Source organism: Centroberyx gerrardi, chromosome 15 (assembly GCF_048128805.1).
Source record: "Centroberyx gerrardi isolate f3 chromosome 15, fCenGer3.hap1.cur.20231027, whole genome shotgun sequence".
NCBI classification, from domain to species: Eukaryota; Metazoa; Chordata; class Actinopteri; order Beryciformes; family Berycidae; genus Centroberyx; species Centroberyx gerrardi.
In genome coordinates, this window is record NC_136011.1 from 22,000,185 (window position 1) to 22,017,579 (window position 17,395).

General features: G+C 42.1%; 1 protein-coding gene across 1 annotated transcript in view; it reads right to left on the reverse strand.

The window, feature by feature from the left end:
• The window catches only part of LOC139929787 (protein kinase C epsilon type), a 74,484-nt gene extending 63,322 nt beyond the window's left edge, over nucleotides 1–11,162 (reverse strand). The window contains exon 1 of the mRNA XM_071922797.2: nucleotides 9,982–11,162. Within this exon, the coding sequence (XP_071778898.2) occupies nucleotides 9,982–10,329 (348 nt within the window). The 5' untranslated portion in view covers nucleotides 10,330–11,162. The remainder of the gene's footprint in view (nucleotides 1–9,981) is intronic.
• Between the last annotated feature and the right edge of the window lie 6,233 nt (nucleotides 11,163–17,395).

Genomic DNA, 17,395 nt, shown 5'->3' on the forward strand with positions numbered 1-17,395 from the left:
CTGTGTAAATGATCCTGCACAAAGAGGTAGGGTGGCTGCTCAAGACCCTCTTGTTCTTTGAAAGCATCCACCCTGCTGAAGTGTCCTTGAGCAAGACACTGAATCCCTCCCAGCTCCAGGGCTGCTGTTCTGCAGCTGATCCTGTGCTCTGAACACCCAGGAGGGGGGCAAGCCAAAAGAGAATTTCACAACAAGCATCAGTGAAGAGTCATATTATTATTGTATACTTACATATATATAAAAAAAAACTAAAAAAAAACGAGTGAGGCAGTGAAGAGCGAAGTTAAGTGGATTTGTACACTCAAGCCATAAAATCAGCCTGGGCACTTACATCACTTAGACCTTTGACACACTTCAATGAAGAAGATAGTGACATGATATTACATTATATATGACATCATATTCAGACTACAAGTGAAAATGTGGCTTTTCCCACCTCCATTTCAGTTGTTGTCGACCTCTTTAAATGCATATTATAAAAAATTAATGCATAAATTCAACTTACATCAGACACAAAATTCAAAGCCATAACTAATTATTGATTTCAGAAATGTGCATACAGCCTGCAGTGATCATACAGGAGAAGACTGCAAAACATTGCGCCGCTGGCCAAGGACTAAGTTGCATTAATTGTGAGGGGAAAAAGCTGCAATCATAGGTAAATTTCATTAGATTTGAATGAAATTGTTATCTTATTTTTGTTTGACAGGGTTTTTAAACATTTTAGCCAATTCTCAAGGCGAACCTGAGCTCACTAGCCTCCACACAATGGCTGAGACCCGGTGTAATTCTCAGTAGTATAAGAGTAGTCTAGTCTACAGCAGTACAATTAGCCCGAGGCTGAAAGGCAGTCTTATTGCCAGAAAACTTTTGGCAACCTGAACCCCTGGCCTGCCCCATTTGGCACAGTGACTCAGAATCAATGTAAGGTGGTACAACAACTAGAAAGCATTGCTCAGATCACACTTGTAACACCAAACCCACAACGCTGAGAGAGGGAGGAAGACGGAGGAAGAGCGAGAGTACAAGATGGAGAGAGAGAGAAATTACGAGAGGAGAAGCGGCAGAGAGACAGAGAGACAGACAGAGGAAAAGAGGCAGAGAGAGAGAGATAGAAGTATCTATATCAGTGTATTGTTTGCTACACTGTTTTCACCGTTGTCTCATAAAAGACCAATTATGTGAAGTAGCACTTTTCACCTCTGTGGGAGAATGAGTGATATGTGTCCACTGTCTAGTACGTGTGTGTGCATGGTCCACTTTGTCTAGTGAACGTTAACTGAAGATAAATACTGTATGAGTAGTACTATGACTAAAATATCACTGGTTTAAGTAAATGATCTCTATTCTGCAATTTGTTTCGTCACGCCTGTCATATTAATCACATAGAGTATGGTACAGCATGTTGAAATTAACGACTATTAGTATTCGCTTTAGGTAAAATACTCTCACAGAAACAGTGACACTTTGCATCTGTAATGTCACCCATAACATGTCTGTTTTTCTCTGACTATACAGTGTGTATGCGTGTAACGGAGAGAAGAAGACAAATTGAGCGTGAGAAAGGGGAGAGAGAGAGACAGATAGTGAGATAGGGGGCGAGAGAGAGAGAGAGAGAGAGAGAGAGAGGGAGAGAGAGAGAGAGGGGGAGAGACCGCATATGTGGTCACTGTTGGACAGGAGTGGTTGAGACAGAGATCCACTTCCTCCTTCAATGTGAAATTGTCTCATAGACCACATTATTTCCACAAATTCACTGACACAGCCCCTTATTTCTCATGTCTAGATGAACAGAATAAGTTGAGAATATTGATGTGTGTGTGAAGCAGTTACAGTAATACGGCCGCCCAGTACGTCGTTATGTGCCACAACCTGAGACAATGAGTAAAGAAAAGAAAAAAAATGTTTGCATATATATATACAGTATATCTGCATATTCCACTGCTACATTTTCTTTTATTTGATATCTTTTACTGTATTTTCTGTTCTACTATACTCTCAATGGTAGACTCTTCTATACTTCATATTTACATAAATATATTAGGCTATATATTCTATATAAACTATAGATTGTTATTATTACAACTATTATTATTGCTATTATTCTGATTGTTTTTATTGGACTGTTTTATTATCTTTAACAATGTTATCATTATTGATTACTGCCAAAGCTTTGGCAATATATACTGAATTGTACCACTCATTGAATGGAACTGACTAGAATATACAGTAATTGAATTGAACTGAATTGAATTGAACTGAATTGAACTGAATTGAGAGAGAGGGAGAGCAAGAGAGAGAGAGAGAGAGAGAGAGAGAGAGAGTGAGAGATGAACAGAGAGAGAGAGGAATATAGGGATAGACCTATACCTCAACATTGGCTGAGTCATGTTACCATGGTTTCAGAAGAGGAAGTTTCATGCTGCCACTGCAAACCAAAACAGATATCTCTCTCTCTCTCTGTCTCTCTCTCTCTCTGTCTCTCTCTATCCCTTTTATTTACAGTGTCTTTGCCCCATTTCACATGACATTTAATCCTGGGTTAACTGCATTTTAAACACTTTGCAGCCTAAGAGCTAAATGGGCTCTTAGCCCTGGACTAACTAAAAAAGAAGATTAGGCCGATTTCAGCCCAGGCCTTGCTTGGAGTTACTTGGTGTTAGTCCTGACCCTGCAGGGTTGATCGTAGCCCTATGCTGACTTGTACATTGTCAGAAGGGTCTAAATAAGTCTTAGGGCAACTCTCACCATGCGGGCCAATGATTACCCTAAACAGAAAATACGCAGTGGAAAATCCACTTTTGACATTGTTTTGTGTAATGCCATTTCAGTATGTATTATTACGACAGCAATATTATTGAATTGAGTGTCTACCAAAGTACAAGACATGGCTAACTAATACAGTAGAATAAAGCTTGATGGGTTTCAATAATGACAGTGTGGACTCCTGACAAGACAGAGGCACATATAGAGATCTACAGTCTGTCTCTCCAATTATGTAAACACTTACATTATTGCATTCATACACGCACGCACACTCGTTGCAAGTTAAACACACATGCAAGCAGATACACATGCACACAAAAGCACACACACCGAAATTTGTAAAAATTTGCGCGCATACACATACACACTTTTGATGTTGTCATCAATAACTGTCCAAACAGACATGCTGCAAGGTGTTAATGAGCGCGATATGTTGACACTATGTCAACATATCTGACACTCAAGCTTTTACAACAATCAAGAGAATATCAATGTGCCTGCTTCATATATGTATGCTTGCCATTTAGGTCTTGGAGAGCTGTTATGACAGAAAACTGTTGGAAATATGACAACTTCATTACAACAACCCTAACCCTGACCCTGCATTACGTCCCGCTCCAATATCCTTTTTAAATCAGGAAATACAACACATTAAGGAAGCAAAATACTACTAAAAATGCAGTTTCATTGTGACTGTAAGAGTGTAATGATTAAGAACTTATAGTTTGCAGCGATTTCATATGAAAAATCTTCAGAGATCGAATCAGTGTGAGGGACTTGTGGAGGCTCCTCTGAGGCCTAGAGAGACTAAGGGTGGAGAGAGGCTGCTGCTGCTGCTGCCTGGGTGACACCAAACACTACACACACACACCCCTCCCCCCTCCCTCCCCCGACCCGCCCCCCCTCGCCCCCCCGCTTCACTCATTCAGCCATGCAAACATAGACCGATTAATTCAACGCCCTCTCCCTCTCTTTCTTGTCTGCCTGTCTCCCTCCCCTCACTCACTGCTGGTTGTGTACTAAATCAAACACTTTCTTTCTCTCTGTCCTTCTCGCCTCTCCCCGCCTCTCTCTTTAATGACAAGTTCTAACAAGGCCACTGCCTACACACAAAATCACTGTTCAGAGGAGACGCTGAATTCCTGATAAAATTAGAAATCTGATCTCCTTTTGATGTCTAGTGTGTGTCAGTCATTGGATTTTTGCTCTCGTTTTGCATTTGTCTCTGGGTACTTACAATACACGGTTTTGTTTTGCGTGTATGCTGGACCGATTTGTTGTCTCTTGAATTTTATATATTTGTTTGTCTTTTTTGACTTGGAAACACATTTTTTTAAAATATGGTGCCGATTTGGTTATGTAGTAATGAACAACTCTGCTGTTTCTTAATAGTTTAGTCATTAAAGCTGGGTTTCTTCAGTTTTTTAGTAGCAGTAAATCCTTTTTTTAAGGATTAGGATTTAGGATTAGGAATTTAGTATTTTATACAGTATGTGGTAGATAGTGGTGTAGGGATATGATACATTGGCTCCTGAGTTTCATGGCCTTTGTTGGTCTAAGGTTGAGTTAATTTCTTCTGTGTTTTTCCCCATCCTAACTCCCCCAAACTGTTAAAATGTTTGTAAAGAGTCTAATCTCAGAGATGCTTTCAAGACTATAAAGCTATATATAGTAATAAATGTAGTAATAGTTTACAAATGAGAGTAAAAGATGATCTGAAAGCACACTAAAAGTGGACTAACAAAGCAGGACGCAGCAGTCAATGCCCACCTAACAGTGGAAAGCATCCCAGTGTGGACAAACTGATGAAAATGGTGGGTGCCAGTTGAACAGCGGGACGGTCCAGAATGACCAAATGATGTCAATTCAGGAAGTCGTCTGTGTGCCCCCAGATCATTTTGCGCAATCCATTACACAACAATTTTCATATCACTACATGTTGTTCCTCATGCCTGCTTGGATAATGACCTCATATTTCTGGGATGTGGATTAAGTTGATGTTGATTAGTGTGTGTGTGTGCGTGTGTGTGTGTGCGTGCGTGCGTGCGTGCGTGTGTGTGTGTTGTACACAGCCTGTAGGTGTGTTTTGGTTGACTAACAGTGTGACCGGCTGGGCTGGTATGATTTTCTGGTGTTGCAAAGGGTGATTCTTGACAGGCCTTGTAGAGGCTTGCAGGAGAAGAGCAGTGTGCTCTCCCAACACACACACAACATGGAAAACTACCAATGCTGCAGTACACACACACACACACACACACTCACACAACCCAGTCAAGCAGAACACACCTACAGGCTGGCATGCATACACACACACACACACACACACACACACACACACACACACAGCCCAGCCGGCCACACTGTTAGTCAACCAAAGTACACCTACAGGCTGATACTCACACACACACACAGACACAGACACACACATGCTCACACACACACAAATATACCCAAAACACAGTTATTCACTCGCCTTAAAGGAACATCTTGACATTTTGAATTTAAGTCTGAAGGTTTTTTTGTTTTTTTTACCAAGCACTAGTCACAACGTGGGGGAAAGGTTTCTGTTCACACCCTCATGTTAACTGAAAAATGGCTTTTTAGACTTTCCCATCAAAAATAATTGATGCTGCTAGCTGCATGCTAGAGTATTAGCATGCAGCAAGCCATGCCCTATAGTTTTAATGAAAAAAAGATCAATGCTGCCCAACGCTTTTTGGATAGCTGAGGGACTTATGAGACAAGTGCTTGGCAAAGAATACAAAAACTACAGTAATGGAACACACTGAGTTTTGGGGAGACTGCTCCATTCATCATCTCATCCAAGTGATGTGAACATAGACACCAAAATCATCCATTTGTGGCCGGTATATCATTTTCCCAGGTGCTCAAGTCTTTAGCATACACTATGTTGAGTGATAGTAGGCAGCTAGCATTATCTCAAAAGTGAGAAAATTTGAACTTTTAGCAGCAACATTGTCTGGTCCACTTCCATCTTTCTCTCTCATGCATTCCTATTATTCTTCATCTCTTTTAACTCCTCCACTATCTCTCACTCAGTCTTCTTATCCCTCTCTCGCTCTCTTCTCCAAATCTCCCATCTCCGGCTCAGCAAGGTGAGCAGAGCACAGTGAATGTGAGTTAGCAGAGCAATATGTTCCCGGATACACCCAGCTCAGATACAGAAGCAAAACTAGATATCTTAATCAAAACTGATGGGTGGGTATGTGATGTGGCCTACTCAGACTACAGTATATTATTGTGAGTCTCCACTTTGAACTAATATTCTCCTAAATACTCCTGGCTGGGAGTGGGCCTACAGGTTAAATTGTACTGCACTACTGTTTTTCTGTTAAGTCAATTGTGAGATGAAAATAGGATGAACATGCATGTGAAATGTGGGGGGAAAATGTAAAAATCCATTGATGAGGTTATATTTCACGGACTTGGACACGCTCAGACTGTCAAGTCTCTTGCTGAAACATGTACTCTGCTTGGCCACAGTCTCAGTCAAGTCAGAGAAACAGAGGACAAGTGAATCGTTGTGCTTAAGGCCATAATCATAAGACATAAGACCATAAACCATAAGATATTTTTCTCTCATGCTCAAATGCAAAAACGCAGCTATGAGCGTCGCTAGTAACAGCAAGAACAAGAGCATTTGCGGGGGCGTCCTGGCGGCTCAGTGGGCTAAGGCGCGTACCATGTAAACGCAACGTCCTGGGTTGGAATCCGACCCAGGACCTTTGTCCCATATCATTCCCCTTTCTATCCCAATCTTTCCTCTTGTCTCTCTATAGTTTGATCTGTCTAATAAAGGTGAAAATGCCCCAAAAAACAGTAATGGACATGAGAAAGTTAGCGATTGCTCTGCTTGTTCTTGAAGATGATGAGGAGCCTATTCTGAGCAAGATGTAGCTAAAGTTAACATTACTCACTGGGAAACTAAGAGGCTTCTTATTTCCCTCCAGGTGATGTTCATTTATTTGTCTGTCTGACATAACATAATGTGCGGTGCAGCTAAAGTTGAGACATGTTCAACTTGGAGCGCCCACGGGAGCACCCTAAAATGTACTGCGTCCAAAACACAAGGTGTATAGTTTGGAGGAGATGCAGGCCTGCCGCAACCAAAAAACTGAAAATAACTGAAAAAAGGTGCAGGTGCTTTCAAAAAAACACCCTGTGGGATCGCAGCCTGAAGCATCCACAAGATAACACAATGCATTCCAATGAGAGGGGGTTAGATATGCAGACCAAATGCAGGGTCTTTTGACTGTAAGTGTATTAGTGCACTCTAAACATTGATTAAAATCCAGTTAACCAATTGAAGCTTGCATTGCTCAAATTGAAATAATGTCTGGGATGTCTGGCAGGTGTCAATTCATCAGTCTGAACTTGATGGATCGTCCCCTTGGCAAAAATTAGCAGTCAGTCTCAGTAGGGCCTTCTCATAGCCTGCTGCTCACTGAGGATATAAAACTGTTACTGGAACGGCGGTAGCTACTGTGAGTGTCATTTTCATCTTGTCATCTTGTTCCACAATCTTTTGTCAAGAACAGAATCTTTACAGCCAAACATGTGAAACATCACAGAGCCCCTGCAGCCTCGACCACCGGCAGCCTTACCACACGAGCAAAGAGGCTCCCACAGTGCAGTGTTGAAAGATCTCCGGCACGAGGAATATGCTGGGAGCTGTTCTTTCTTTTATGCATCTCGCCCTCCTCCCATTTGATCCATCTCCATCTCTTTTATCTTGTTCTCTCCCCGTTGCTTTCTCTCGCTCTCTCACTTGCTCCTGTCTCTCTCTCTCTCTCTCTCTCTTTCTCTCTCTCTCTCTTTCTCTAATGGACCTGATGGCCTCATCAATAATACACTCAAACATCCGTCTGCTTCAGCTGCTTCAGACAACAAAGACATGAGCTGCTTCTTCATGCTGCCATGTGTGTGTGTGTGTGTGTGTTTGTGTGTGTGTGTGTGTGTGTGTGTGTGTGTGTGTGTGTGTGTCTGTGTGTGCATCATGCATGTGGTCTCACCACACCCACTCTCCCCTCTTTTGTAGCTCTGTTTTGGGTCACTGGTTCATCTAACAAGAGCACAACAAAGGCAATAGGATCTACACTGTGTGTGTGTGTGTGTGTGTGTGTGTGTGTGTGTGTGTGTGCATGTGTGTGTGCGCGCGCGCGCGTGTGTGTGTGTGTGTTTCTGGTGGAGCTAGCATGGCTACCTACGAAGCTCTGTGTCACAAGTTGGCATATATAACACAAATATAACATCTAGGCCGTTTTAGCTGCCATCGTTAATGCAGTAGAGGTTTGCGCTGTGACAGTTTGTGTACAGCTGTGTGTATGTGTGTGTGTGTGTATGTACTGAGTGGTACTGCACCTGCGTACTTGCACCTGCATGCTTGTGTTACACAACAAAAATGTTTGTTTCAACAATGTATCTCATAAGTGTTCAAATGTAACGACAAAAGGCTACACTGCTGATTAAAGATACTGCATGTACAACTTCTTCATTGCTAAATCATTTTTGTTATGAATTTCCTCCAAGGTAAAATCAAATCCTAAGAGCCGCATATAACAGGTAACATGGCAGAAATCAAAGAAATTTGACTTTCTGCATTATTTCGCACACAGACCAATGTCATATCTCTAATGGAGAAACATGGATTACATCTCAATGAGTTTGGTCTATTCAACCTAAAGGAATGCTCCAAGTCTGTACTGTTCAGGAAAAGTGACAAATAGGATCACTTTTATATATTGGCACATGCTTACAATTGCATGCTCTGAACCTGTATGGCACATCCCTATATACAGAATATCTGAGCCTTTTAGGTTGCAAACAAAGAGGCATCTGCCCTCGTCATGTCTCTGCCAGGGCGGCTTTGCTACACAAGCATATGACATGGCAGAAACATGATACTACATTATTCTCTGAATGCTGACATGGGAATGCATACCAACACGGACACACAAGTGTGTACAGTATACTGTGGGTAATATAGCACCTTGGTGTAAACTCACTCCTAAGTTGAAACACCTCTCCTTCACCATTTGAACTGGAGTCCTTTCAGGAGGCGGATCGGACCGGACGGTGCGTAATCAACTTTCGTGGTCAAGTGGTGCTGCTGAGTGGAAGGTTTGTAGTTTGAGTCAAGCACAAGAACTGAATGCTAACTCTCTGCCAGTGGCCAGTGACCATGTGTTACAGGTGCAACCATGAATACACAGACCCATCACTAAGCCACACAAAGCTGTTGAACATTTGAATGATGTTGGGCCAAGCACATGTGGCCCTCCTTCCCTCTACTCTCCTGCTTTTTCACCCCCACACCTTTTTCCCCACTTATCCCCCTTTTCCTTCTCCTGTCCACTCTCATTATCTTTCTTCAAGCTATGTGCTTCTTCCAAACTGCTATACCACAACTCTATGGCGTGTGTACGTGCTGCTGTCAGTTAGTCTATTCAATAGAATAGAATAGAATCAAGCCCTTGTGAAAACGTGTGAATCGTATCGTAAAGGATACTACATGGTTATCACCACAAAACTAAAAGTCCAGAAAGGAATATTTTAGGAATATTACAGGAATACTATACTTGCATCATAGGAGACAATAACATACCATAAAGTACAATAAGGGCACACCCCTGCAATAGAATAGAAAAGAATAGAATAGAATAGAATAGAACAGAACAGAACAGAATAGAATAGAATAGAATGTTGTATTGAATGATGAACTTGTGAAAGTAGAAGTTTTTGGGAAGTGTTGATGAATGAATTGCATGATGGGTCATAATAGGGAAAATCACATAAGGCTTATGACTGGGTGTATGATGTATGAGATGTATGTCAGCCTAAAAATGTGAGTAAATTAGGTAATACAACCACTACACATAGAATAGAATAGAATAGAATAGAATAGAATAGAATAGAATATGAGGGTAGGCTATGCAGATGTTTTTGGAGAAGTGTTGAATGAATTGCATGATGGGTCATAATAGGGGAAATCCCATTAGGTCTATGACTATGGGGTGTATGATGTATGAGATGTATGTCAGCCTAAAGAAGGAATGGAATAGAATAGAATAGAATGTGCAGTTTTGAAAGTAGAAGTTTTTTGGAGAAGTGTTGAATGAATTGCATGATGGGTCATAATAGGGAAAATCCCATTAGGCCTGTGACTGGTGCACAGCCTGTGACATTGCTGCCTACCCAGTTCTCGAAGTGCTTGCTGCCATTGTGCAGGATGTCTTCAAACTGGATGATACAGTTGGCCACGAAGTCGTCGTATCCGATGGGCGCGTCGTGGAAGACGGACAGCTCGATCCTCCTGCCGTCGTGGACCTCCGTGGTGAACTCGTCGTTCCACGCCGGGCTGTTGGTCTTCTGCTTGGTGGACGTCTGGCCCACTCGGGAGTCGTCCACGTTCAGGGCTATGTACGTGTCCAGGAGAAACGTCTGCGTCTTGGGGCCCACGGCATGCCGGAGGGACCAAGCCGTCGGTTTCAGGTCCAACGCCTCGCAAATCTTGATCTTCAGTAGCCCATTGAAGACCACCATGGCGGTGAAATGGTCCCACCACTCGATACGGAACGGTTCTTGTTTACAGTAGATATCCCCCTTCGTCCTATACAGCCACTTCAAATAAATAATGTTACGATTTGCGTCCTCCTGTGAAGGCCACGGTCTGAATAGTGGTCTTGTTTTCAACCGGTGGTCCTCCGGGCAGACTGTAATTCCTTCCAGTTGAATGTAACGGAGAAAATGCAGTCCTCTCTCCTCTCTCAATCAAACACGAAATGACACGGTCCAGACAAACTAAACAGCCTATGCTTTTTTGGCCGGACTTGCTCTTTTGGTCTTGCCTTTAACGGTACGCTTGCCGAACAGGCTATACATTCATATTTGCAAGGACCAAGCCCGTCCGTTGATAAACAAAATAAGCAGCAGCCAAGAAACGACTACCGCGGGGAAGCCTTCCTTGGAGAAGTGCACGGAAGAAGCATGAATATCAACAGCTTGTTACAAAAAAAAAAAAACATACACACAAGGCCAGCGTCTGAATCGGTCTGTCATGTTTTGTTTGGTTTTTTTACCTCCCGAGGCACAAAAAGCAACTCCGTTAGGGCTCCGTGGAAGCAGTGTATTGCATTGCACCGTGGGGTGGGAGAGGGGAGACGTGCTGTGGGAGGCTCCAGTCCAGATGCCTGCTCGAGCCGCCGCGGCGCATCGGGGATGTTTCAGCAAGCCGGACCGACCGCTGCGTCCCGAGAGCGGCTCGTACGACACCGAACAACCGCCGCAGGGGGAGGTTCTGGCGGCAGGGTTTCTGCTCGCTGCTCGGCCTCGTCTCATCCACTGTTGTTGATCTTAACTTCCTGTGGACCTACCTCTGGCTGCCTGCCTCCCCCCGACACTGCTCTCTCTCTCTCTCTCTCTCTCGCTCTCGCTCTCGCTCACGCTCTCTCTCTCTCTCGCGCTCTCTCTCTCTCTCTCTGTCTCCGTGGTGCAGGAAATGCGCAAAACACGTCAGTTTTCTCGGAGCCTGGTGTGACAGACTGGAGTGCGACGCAACCCAATGTAGGCGGCCGGCCTGGGAGGTGTTTAGGAACAGGGTTGGAGTGGGGGTGGCAGGGGGGGAGTCAGACTACGGGACCGGCTGGGAAAATGTGGGTGGGGAAACTTTCATTCTCCCAGCACCTACTGTCAAGGTGCCCTTGAGCAAGGCACTTAATCCCCAAACTGCTCAGGTGGAGCTGGCAAGCGGCCTACACAGTCACTGAAAATTATCACACTGAAATCTGGATGTGGGCCAAACGTCTCTCTCTCTCTCTCTCTCTCTCTCTCTCTCTCTCTCTCTCTCTCTCTCTCTCTCTCTCTCTCTCCCCCCGCCGTTAGTCCAGGTGCAGAAATATGAACATCACCCACTCAATAAAGGTCAATTGCAAACTCCATAAAAGTTGGGGCCTTGGGGAATGAATATAGGAATATGCGTGGCATGTGAGGAATGATGGCCAGCTATTTTACCCTGCATCTCAGCCACATGACCAGGCTTTGGCAGCAGTGTGTGTGTGTGTGTGTGTGTGTGTGTGAGAGAGAGAGAGAGAGAGAGAGAGAGAATGTGTGCATGCATGTGTGAGTGTTTGGTCATGTACCTTTGTCTTTCCAGTGGCATAACTGGCAACAGGCTATTCACATTTCAAGTGGATTAATCTATGAGATGTAGTCAGAAGTCTGAAACAACGATAGGGTGACTGACAGCAGAGCAAATACTGCTGGTTCATCAGAGTCACTTTTATTCGCCAAGTACAGTAAATGTACAGGAATTTGTCTTGGTGACATTGGTGCAGGAAAATAAACCTGGCAGACATGGTACAAGGCTAACAGCGCCTCACATTTAGATCAAAGGGACAGTGCAGTGAGCTGCATAGATAACATTCTGTCATTATGTGCGTTCAGGCAGTGTGGCATGCCATAGCTTGCAGCATAGGCAAGATTTCAGAGGTGCAACACATCATGAGATAGTACTGTGTGATAAAGAGCAAACTCTATGACCCTTCAACAAACTTGATATACACTAGGCAGACTATTAGATCCATGCAGCGCCCTAACAACCAATAATGAGGATTTAGAGTCAAAGCAAAGCACAACCGGTTTGTGAACATGAGCAACGCTGTCCCAAAGACAGAAACAAGAGAGTCATGTAAGCTTTGAGATCATTAACAGACAAATCTTGCAGCAGTTTCATTGACAGTGAAACTGGAGCGTGTCTTTGTTTCACTGTAGATTTTACACCTACATGAGCTTTATCTTACGGCGATGAGCCAGTTTTGAACCAGTAAATGTGCCTACAGCCCTAGAAAATCACTCTTTTTACTGTCAAAGTGAAAGTTTCCACAACTTTGGGCTCTCATTCAGTGTCAATGTAAACTGCCTTCTTCTTTCGCAGGCGTCTGTCTTCTGATTTAGTTTCAGATTGACTGCATGTGTTTCTTATACATGCATAATTATACATTCATGGATCATGAGGTTTTGATTTTCAGTGAGTTTCACAGATCCTAGCATCACAACATCTAGTCCAGTGGTTCTCAACATGGGGTCCAGGGACCACCTGGGGTCCTTGAGGGGATACCAGACGGTCCCAGCAAAAAACGGATGAATTGTTTAACTTGTTAAACTCTGTTATTATTTCATCTACAAGAAGTTAACACAATTAGAGAATGTAGAAGAGTGACTATTTTGGTCATAGTTTCACTGTTATCTCTCTACCTACAATACAGATTTTTGGACAAAATCTTATCTAACAATAAAAATATTCTCAGATTTGGGTCCCAGAGACAAAATCTCATCAAATGGGTGTCCGTGGCCCTAATGTGGACTAAATTAGGGGTCCTTGATATGAAAAAGGTTGAGAATCGCTGATCTAGTCAACACATTTTGAGTGACTTAAACTTGTAGCCTAAACTTTGAGTTCAAGTTTAGAAAATATAAAAACATAACAACTGGAGTTAAAAAGTTTTCATGTGACAGCACCAGTATATGAATTTTGCTCGTTTGCTCCTATATAAGCTATTCCTGGAGAGTGGTGAGGTAGTTTCAGGATGATTCAGCCCAAGTGTCTCTGTCTTCTCTCCAGCACTGTGTGGTGCTGAAGAAGCTGCACATATGAGTCTATCAAACACTATTTTATTCTTCAAACCAGACTTTAAGTATCATTATATGATGCTTTGGTAAATCTTTCCGTCCTATCGCCAAATTCCATTTTGCTCACACAGTATGTTATGGCCTTTAAAGCAGGGGCATAAATATGTTTTTAATATACTGTATGAATGAAATGTTGAAACCTATGTATGGGATTTATGACATGTTGTATTAAGAGCTGTAACTAGAGAGAGAACTTAAAGAGAAATAAATACTGCATCATAAATACTTGCAGTATTTCTATAACCTTGCAACTTAATGTTTCTCTTTCTAGTCAATGCAAAGCCTTTGCCTGTATTTGTCTGTTTAAAGTGCCACAGACTGATGAGCTTGCTTGCCTTGCCTCAAATTGTCAGATACAAAAATTAATGTAATGCCACATGACAGCATCCAACAGTTACAATTCACAGTAAACCTTGACCACCACTGCCCCCACCTGGTGCTTCTGTAAAACTACAAGCTTGTGGTAAACCAGCTCCTATATCAAAACAACTGCACAAACTGTAAACATTGAAAATCAAACATTTGGCATTGTAGGGCACAATAGACCTTAATTCCACATTACTTACATATAAAACAATCTCTGAGTCCTAAATAGAAGTAAGGGAAAACAGGGAAAGTGATGCCAAAAGGCCAAACGTTTTTAATGGGTTGTACAGAAAGCTACAGAAAATGTTTTAATTTCCATGAATGAACAACCTAAAGTATGTAACAGCAAAGCAAAACCTGTTTTATTTACTCTATTGTCCAGTAAGTTACATTAACATTTTAGGCATTCATCTGACACTGTTATTCAGAGTGACTTATAATGAGAGCAACAGCACAATAATGATAAAAATTCCTAAATCACTGAATTACAGGCAAATAATAGTAAGGTACAAGGTCAGAGCCACAGCATCCTAACAAGAGATGTAACAAATATTAATGCAGTGGCTCATGTGAATAAATAAGTAAAGAGTGTTTAACTGTACTCCACTTTGCTGTTGTTATTTAAGCGTAACACAATGGCACATTGGCTGCTCAATTTCCCCATGGGCATAATTAAAATTTCATCTACCATTGCTGATGACAATGCCACTGTAGCCACATAGACCAGCTGATGAGGTAGATGCTGCTAACGTCAGCCACCCTGTCTATTTGTCTCTATAAACAAGGGTTGCTCTGATACTGACAGTCCTGACATGGTCAAGTATTTCCACATGGGGAATGTAGAAATGTGCAACCGAAGATGTGTTGGAGACATCTGATGTTGACGCCATTAAGAGGCGTCTAATGTGGCAGTGGTGGAGTGTCCAGGTTTCAGAGCCGTGTTGATATGCATGCTGCTTGGTAAACTGTGACTTTTTGTTACCAGTGTAAAAGAGCTAAAATAAGGGGAATATGATCCCATGAGATGCATTTAGTGTTTACCAATCAGCTGGCTGGAGAATTCTGCATTAGGTGTCAATCTGTCTGTATATATACTATAATATATGTCTGACTTACTTATTGGTTATGAGCCATCTAGGCCTCTCAGGTCATCTGGCACCAATCTCCTAGCTGTTCTAAGGACAAATTCAAAATCTGGTGAAGCTGTTGAAGAAGTGACCTGAGATGTGCCCAATTTGTATTGTTTTCCTTGTTTAAGTTTTGCTTTTATGTGAAGCACATTGAGTTTCCCAGTGTAGGAAATGTGCTATATAAATACAATTTTACTTACTAACTTACTTGAGAAGGCTTTGTGAAATATGACCCACATCGTTATCATACTGCTCAATATTTGGGGTGACCACCTAGTTGGGGTCAATCAGGCTGCGCTGATATCTTGCAGGAGTGGTGGCACTTGTGATAAGAGGATAGCTGTAACTGGAAAAAAACAAAGTTGTCCCACTTTAAAACACAGAAGGTTGTAAGCTGCTCTGAATGTGTCCTCTGAGGGAAATTAAACATCATCCAGATATTTTTGGAAATCCCCATTTGGAAGCGAATAATTAAAAGCAAGCATTTGAGATCCGGACCTAGTAAACAAAACTCAGCGTGAATCTCTCAAGTGAAGAGGAGCTGGTTGAAGTTATGAGGAGAACTGGCTGGGGTGAAGGGTAAACTGGATTGTGTTGTTTTAGAAACTCTTTGATTATTGCTGGTGCAGGCTCCTCCCATTTGCTGCCACCTAGTGTACGCTTAATGGAAATTCAGTCTATAGTTTCAAGGCTTATGAAGCATATCTTTATTCTCTTGATGAAAAAGGGGAGCAAACAGCTTCACTTTAAAATATAGGGCCCAACATGGCTGCCTTTGGCTGAACAGAATCAATATTCCTATTAGTGCATAGAACATAGTATCATCAAATTTGTGGTGGTGGTGGTAGGAGGGGAAACAATCTGTCTCTCTGTTTTCCTTCATGTCTCTTTATTTACAAGCAACAATCTCTCTCTGTCTCTAACTTTTCTGCCTCATTTTCTCATTAACGCACACAGTTGATGCATCTATGCGTATAGAGGATAGGAATCAATCATAGACTGAGGAAATTCCCTGGACGTTAGCCATGTCCTGCCCTCTCTCTTCCAGTCAGCTTGGCCTAAATCAGATGAGCATGGCCTGGCTGCAGCAGATGGGATCATAGTTGTCATCACAACCGTAGCTATGGTCACACCACGACAGTAATATCCCCATGGCTACAGGAAAATAACTTTATTATTTGAAGCATGAAAGGAAAATGTTTCCACTTTTAGAGCAGCTGCAGGAATGACGGGAAATATTTTTTTAGGAGACGAAGAGGATGTTTCTGACAGAATGGAGCAATTAATCAAGAGAACACTGAGAGTTGATTGTTTCCAAACAGTTAAGACATACAGTGTTACAAGTCAATTGCTGATTAAAAAAGAAAATAAAAAATTAAACCTAGCTTAATGCACTCAATTTTTATTTATTTATATTTTTGATGATGGAATCGACTGCATCAAAAATATTTATCATGAATTCCAGCCAACAAGATAGTAATTTTTTTTTCTCAAATATACATTTTTGAATGAAGCTTCAAATTTGTTTTGACATACACTTTTTGTATCAGTTGTACTGGTAGTTTTTAAACTGCAGAGGGCAACAAACATCAATTAAAAATTATAATCTTTTCCTAAAGCCCATTTTGTTCCCCCCTCCCCCCTTTCTCTCTCCTCTCTCTCTCTATTTCTCTCTCTCTCTCTATCCCTATGTGTGTGTGTGTGTGTGTGTGTGCATGTGCGTGTGTGTGTGTGTGTGTGTGCTTTCTATTTATGTGAGATAAATTACTGTGATGGGCAAATTAAATGCACTCTCTATGCATTGGTCACACTTTTTTATGGCACATCTGTTCTATTAAACACCATACAGTGGGAAGCGAAAGACCATAATATGGGGAGAGAGAGGATTGCGTGCAGAAAGATGATGAGCTGGATCCTAACCAATGACATTGCAGGTAGCTGGTATGCATTTTGCATATCTCCATAATCCTTACTCATCCACGTCCCTCCGTTGCAGTTAGTTATTCCACCGTTTAATTATAAACAAACTGTCAAAAATCAATATTAGTTTTTTCTTTTTCATTTTCCTCACAGTGGGTTCTTTGTGTAAGCCAATCAATATTTCTGCTTCGGTCCTTGGGGGGAGGTTAAAAACGATCTATAATAGGATTTAACTCAAGCAGCAGGAATAACAATAAGCCAAACCAATTTCCCACAGGCTATTGGCGAGGTTTAATACCACTGTTTTCTGTCCCTTGGAGCTTTAAACTAGTGGATTTGTATACATAGGCAGGCAGTGACTCATGTTCATCAAGCTTTTCAGAGTGGGAAGGCTGATGAGGGATGGGTAGCCAGGAGTTTATAGACTAAAATTCTTGCATATTTGGCCAAGAACCCCATCTGAGGAAATGTTGATCTTTTTCACTTTGCTTCACTATGATGTGGGG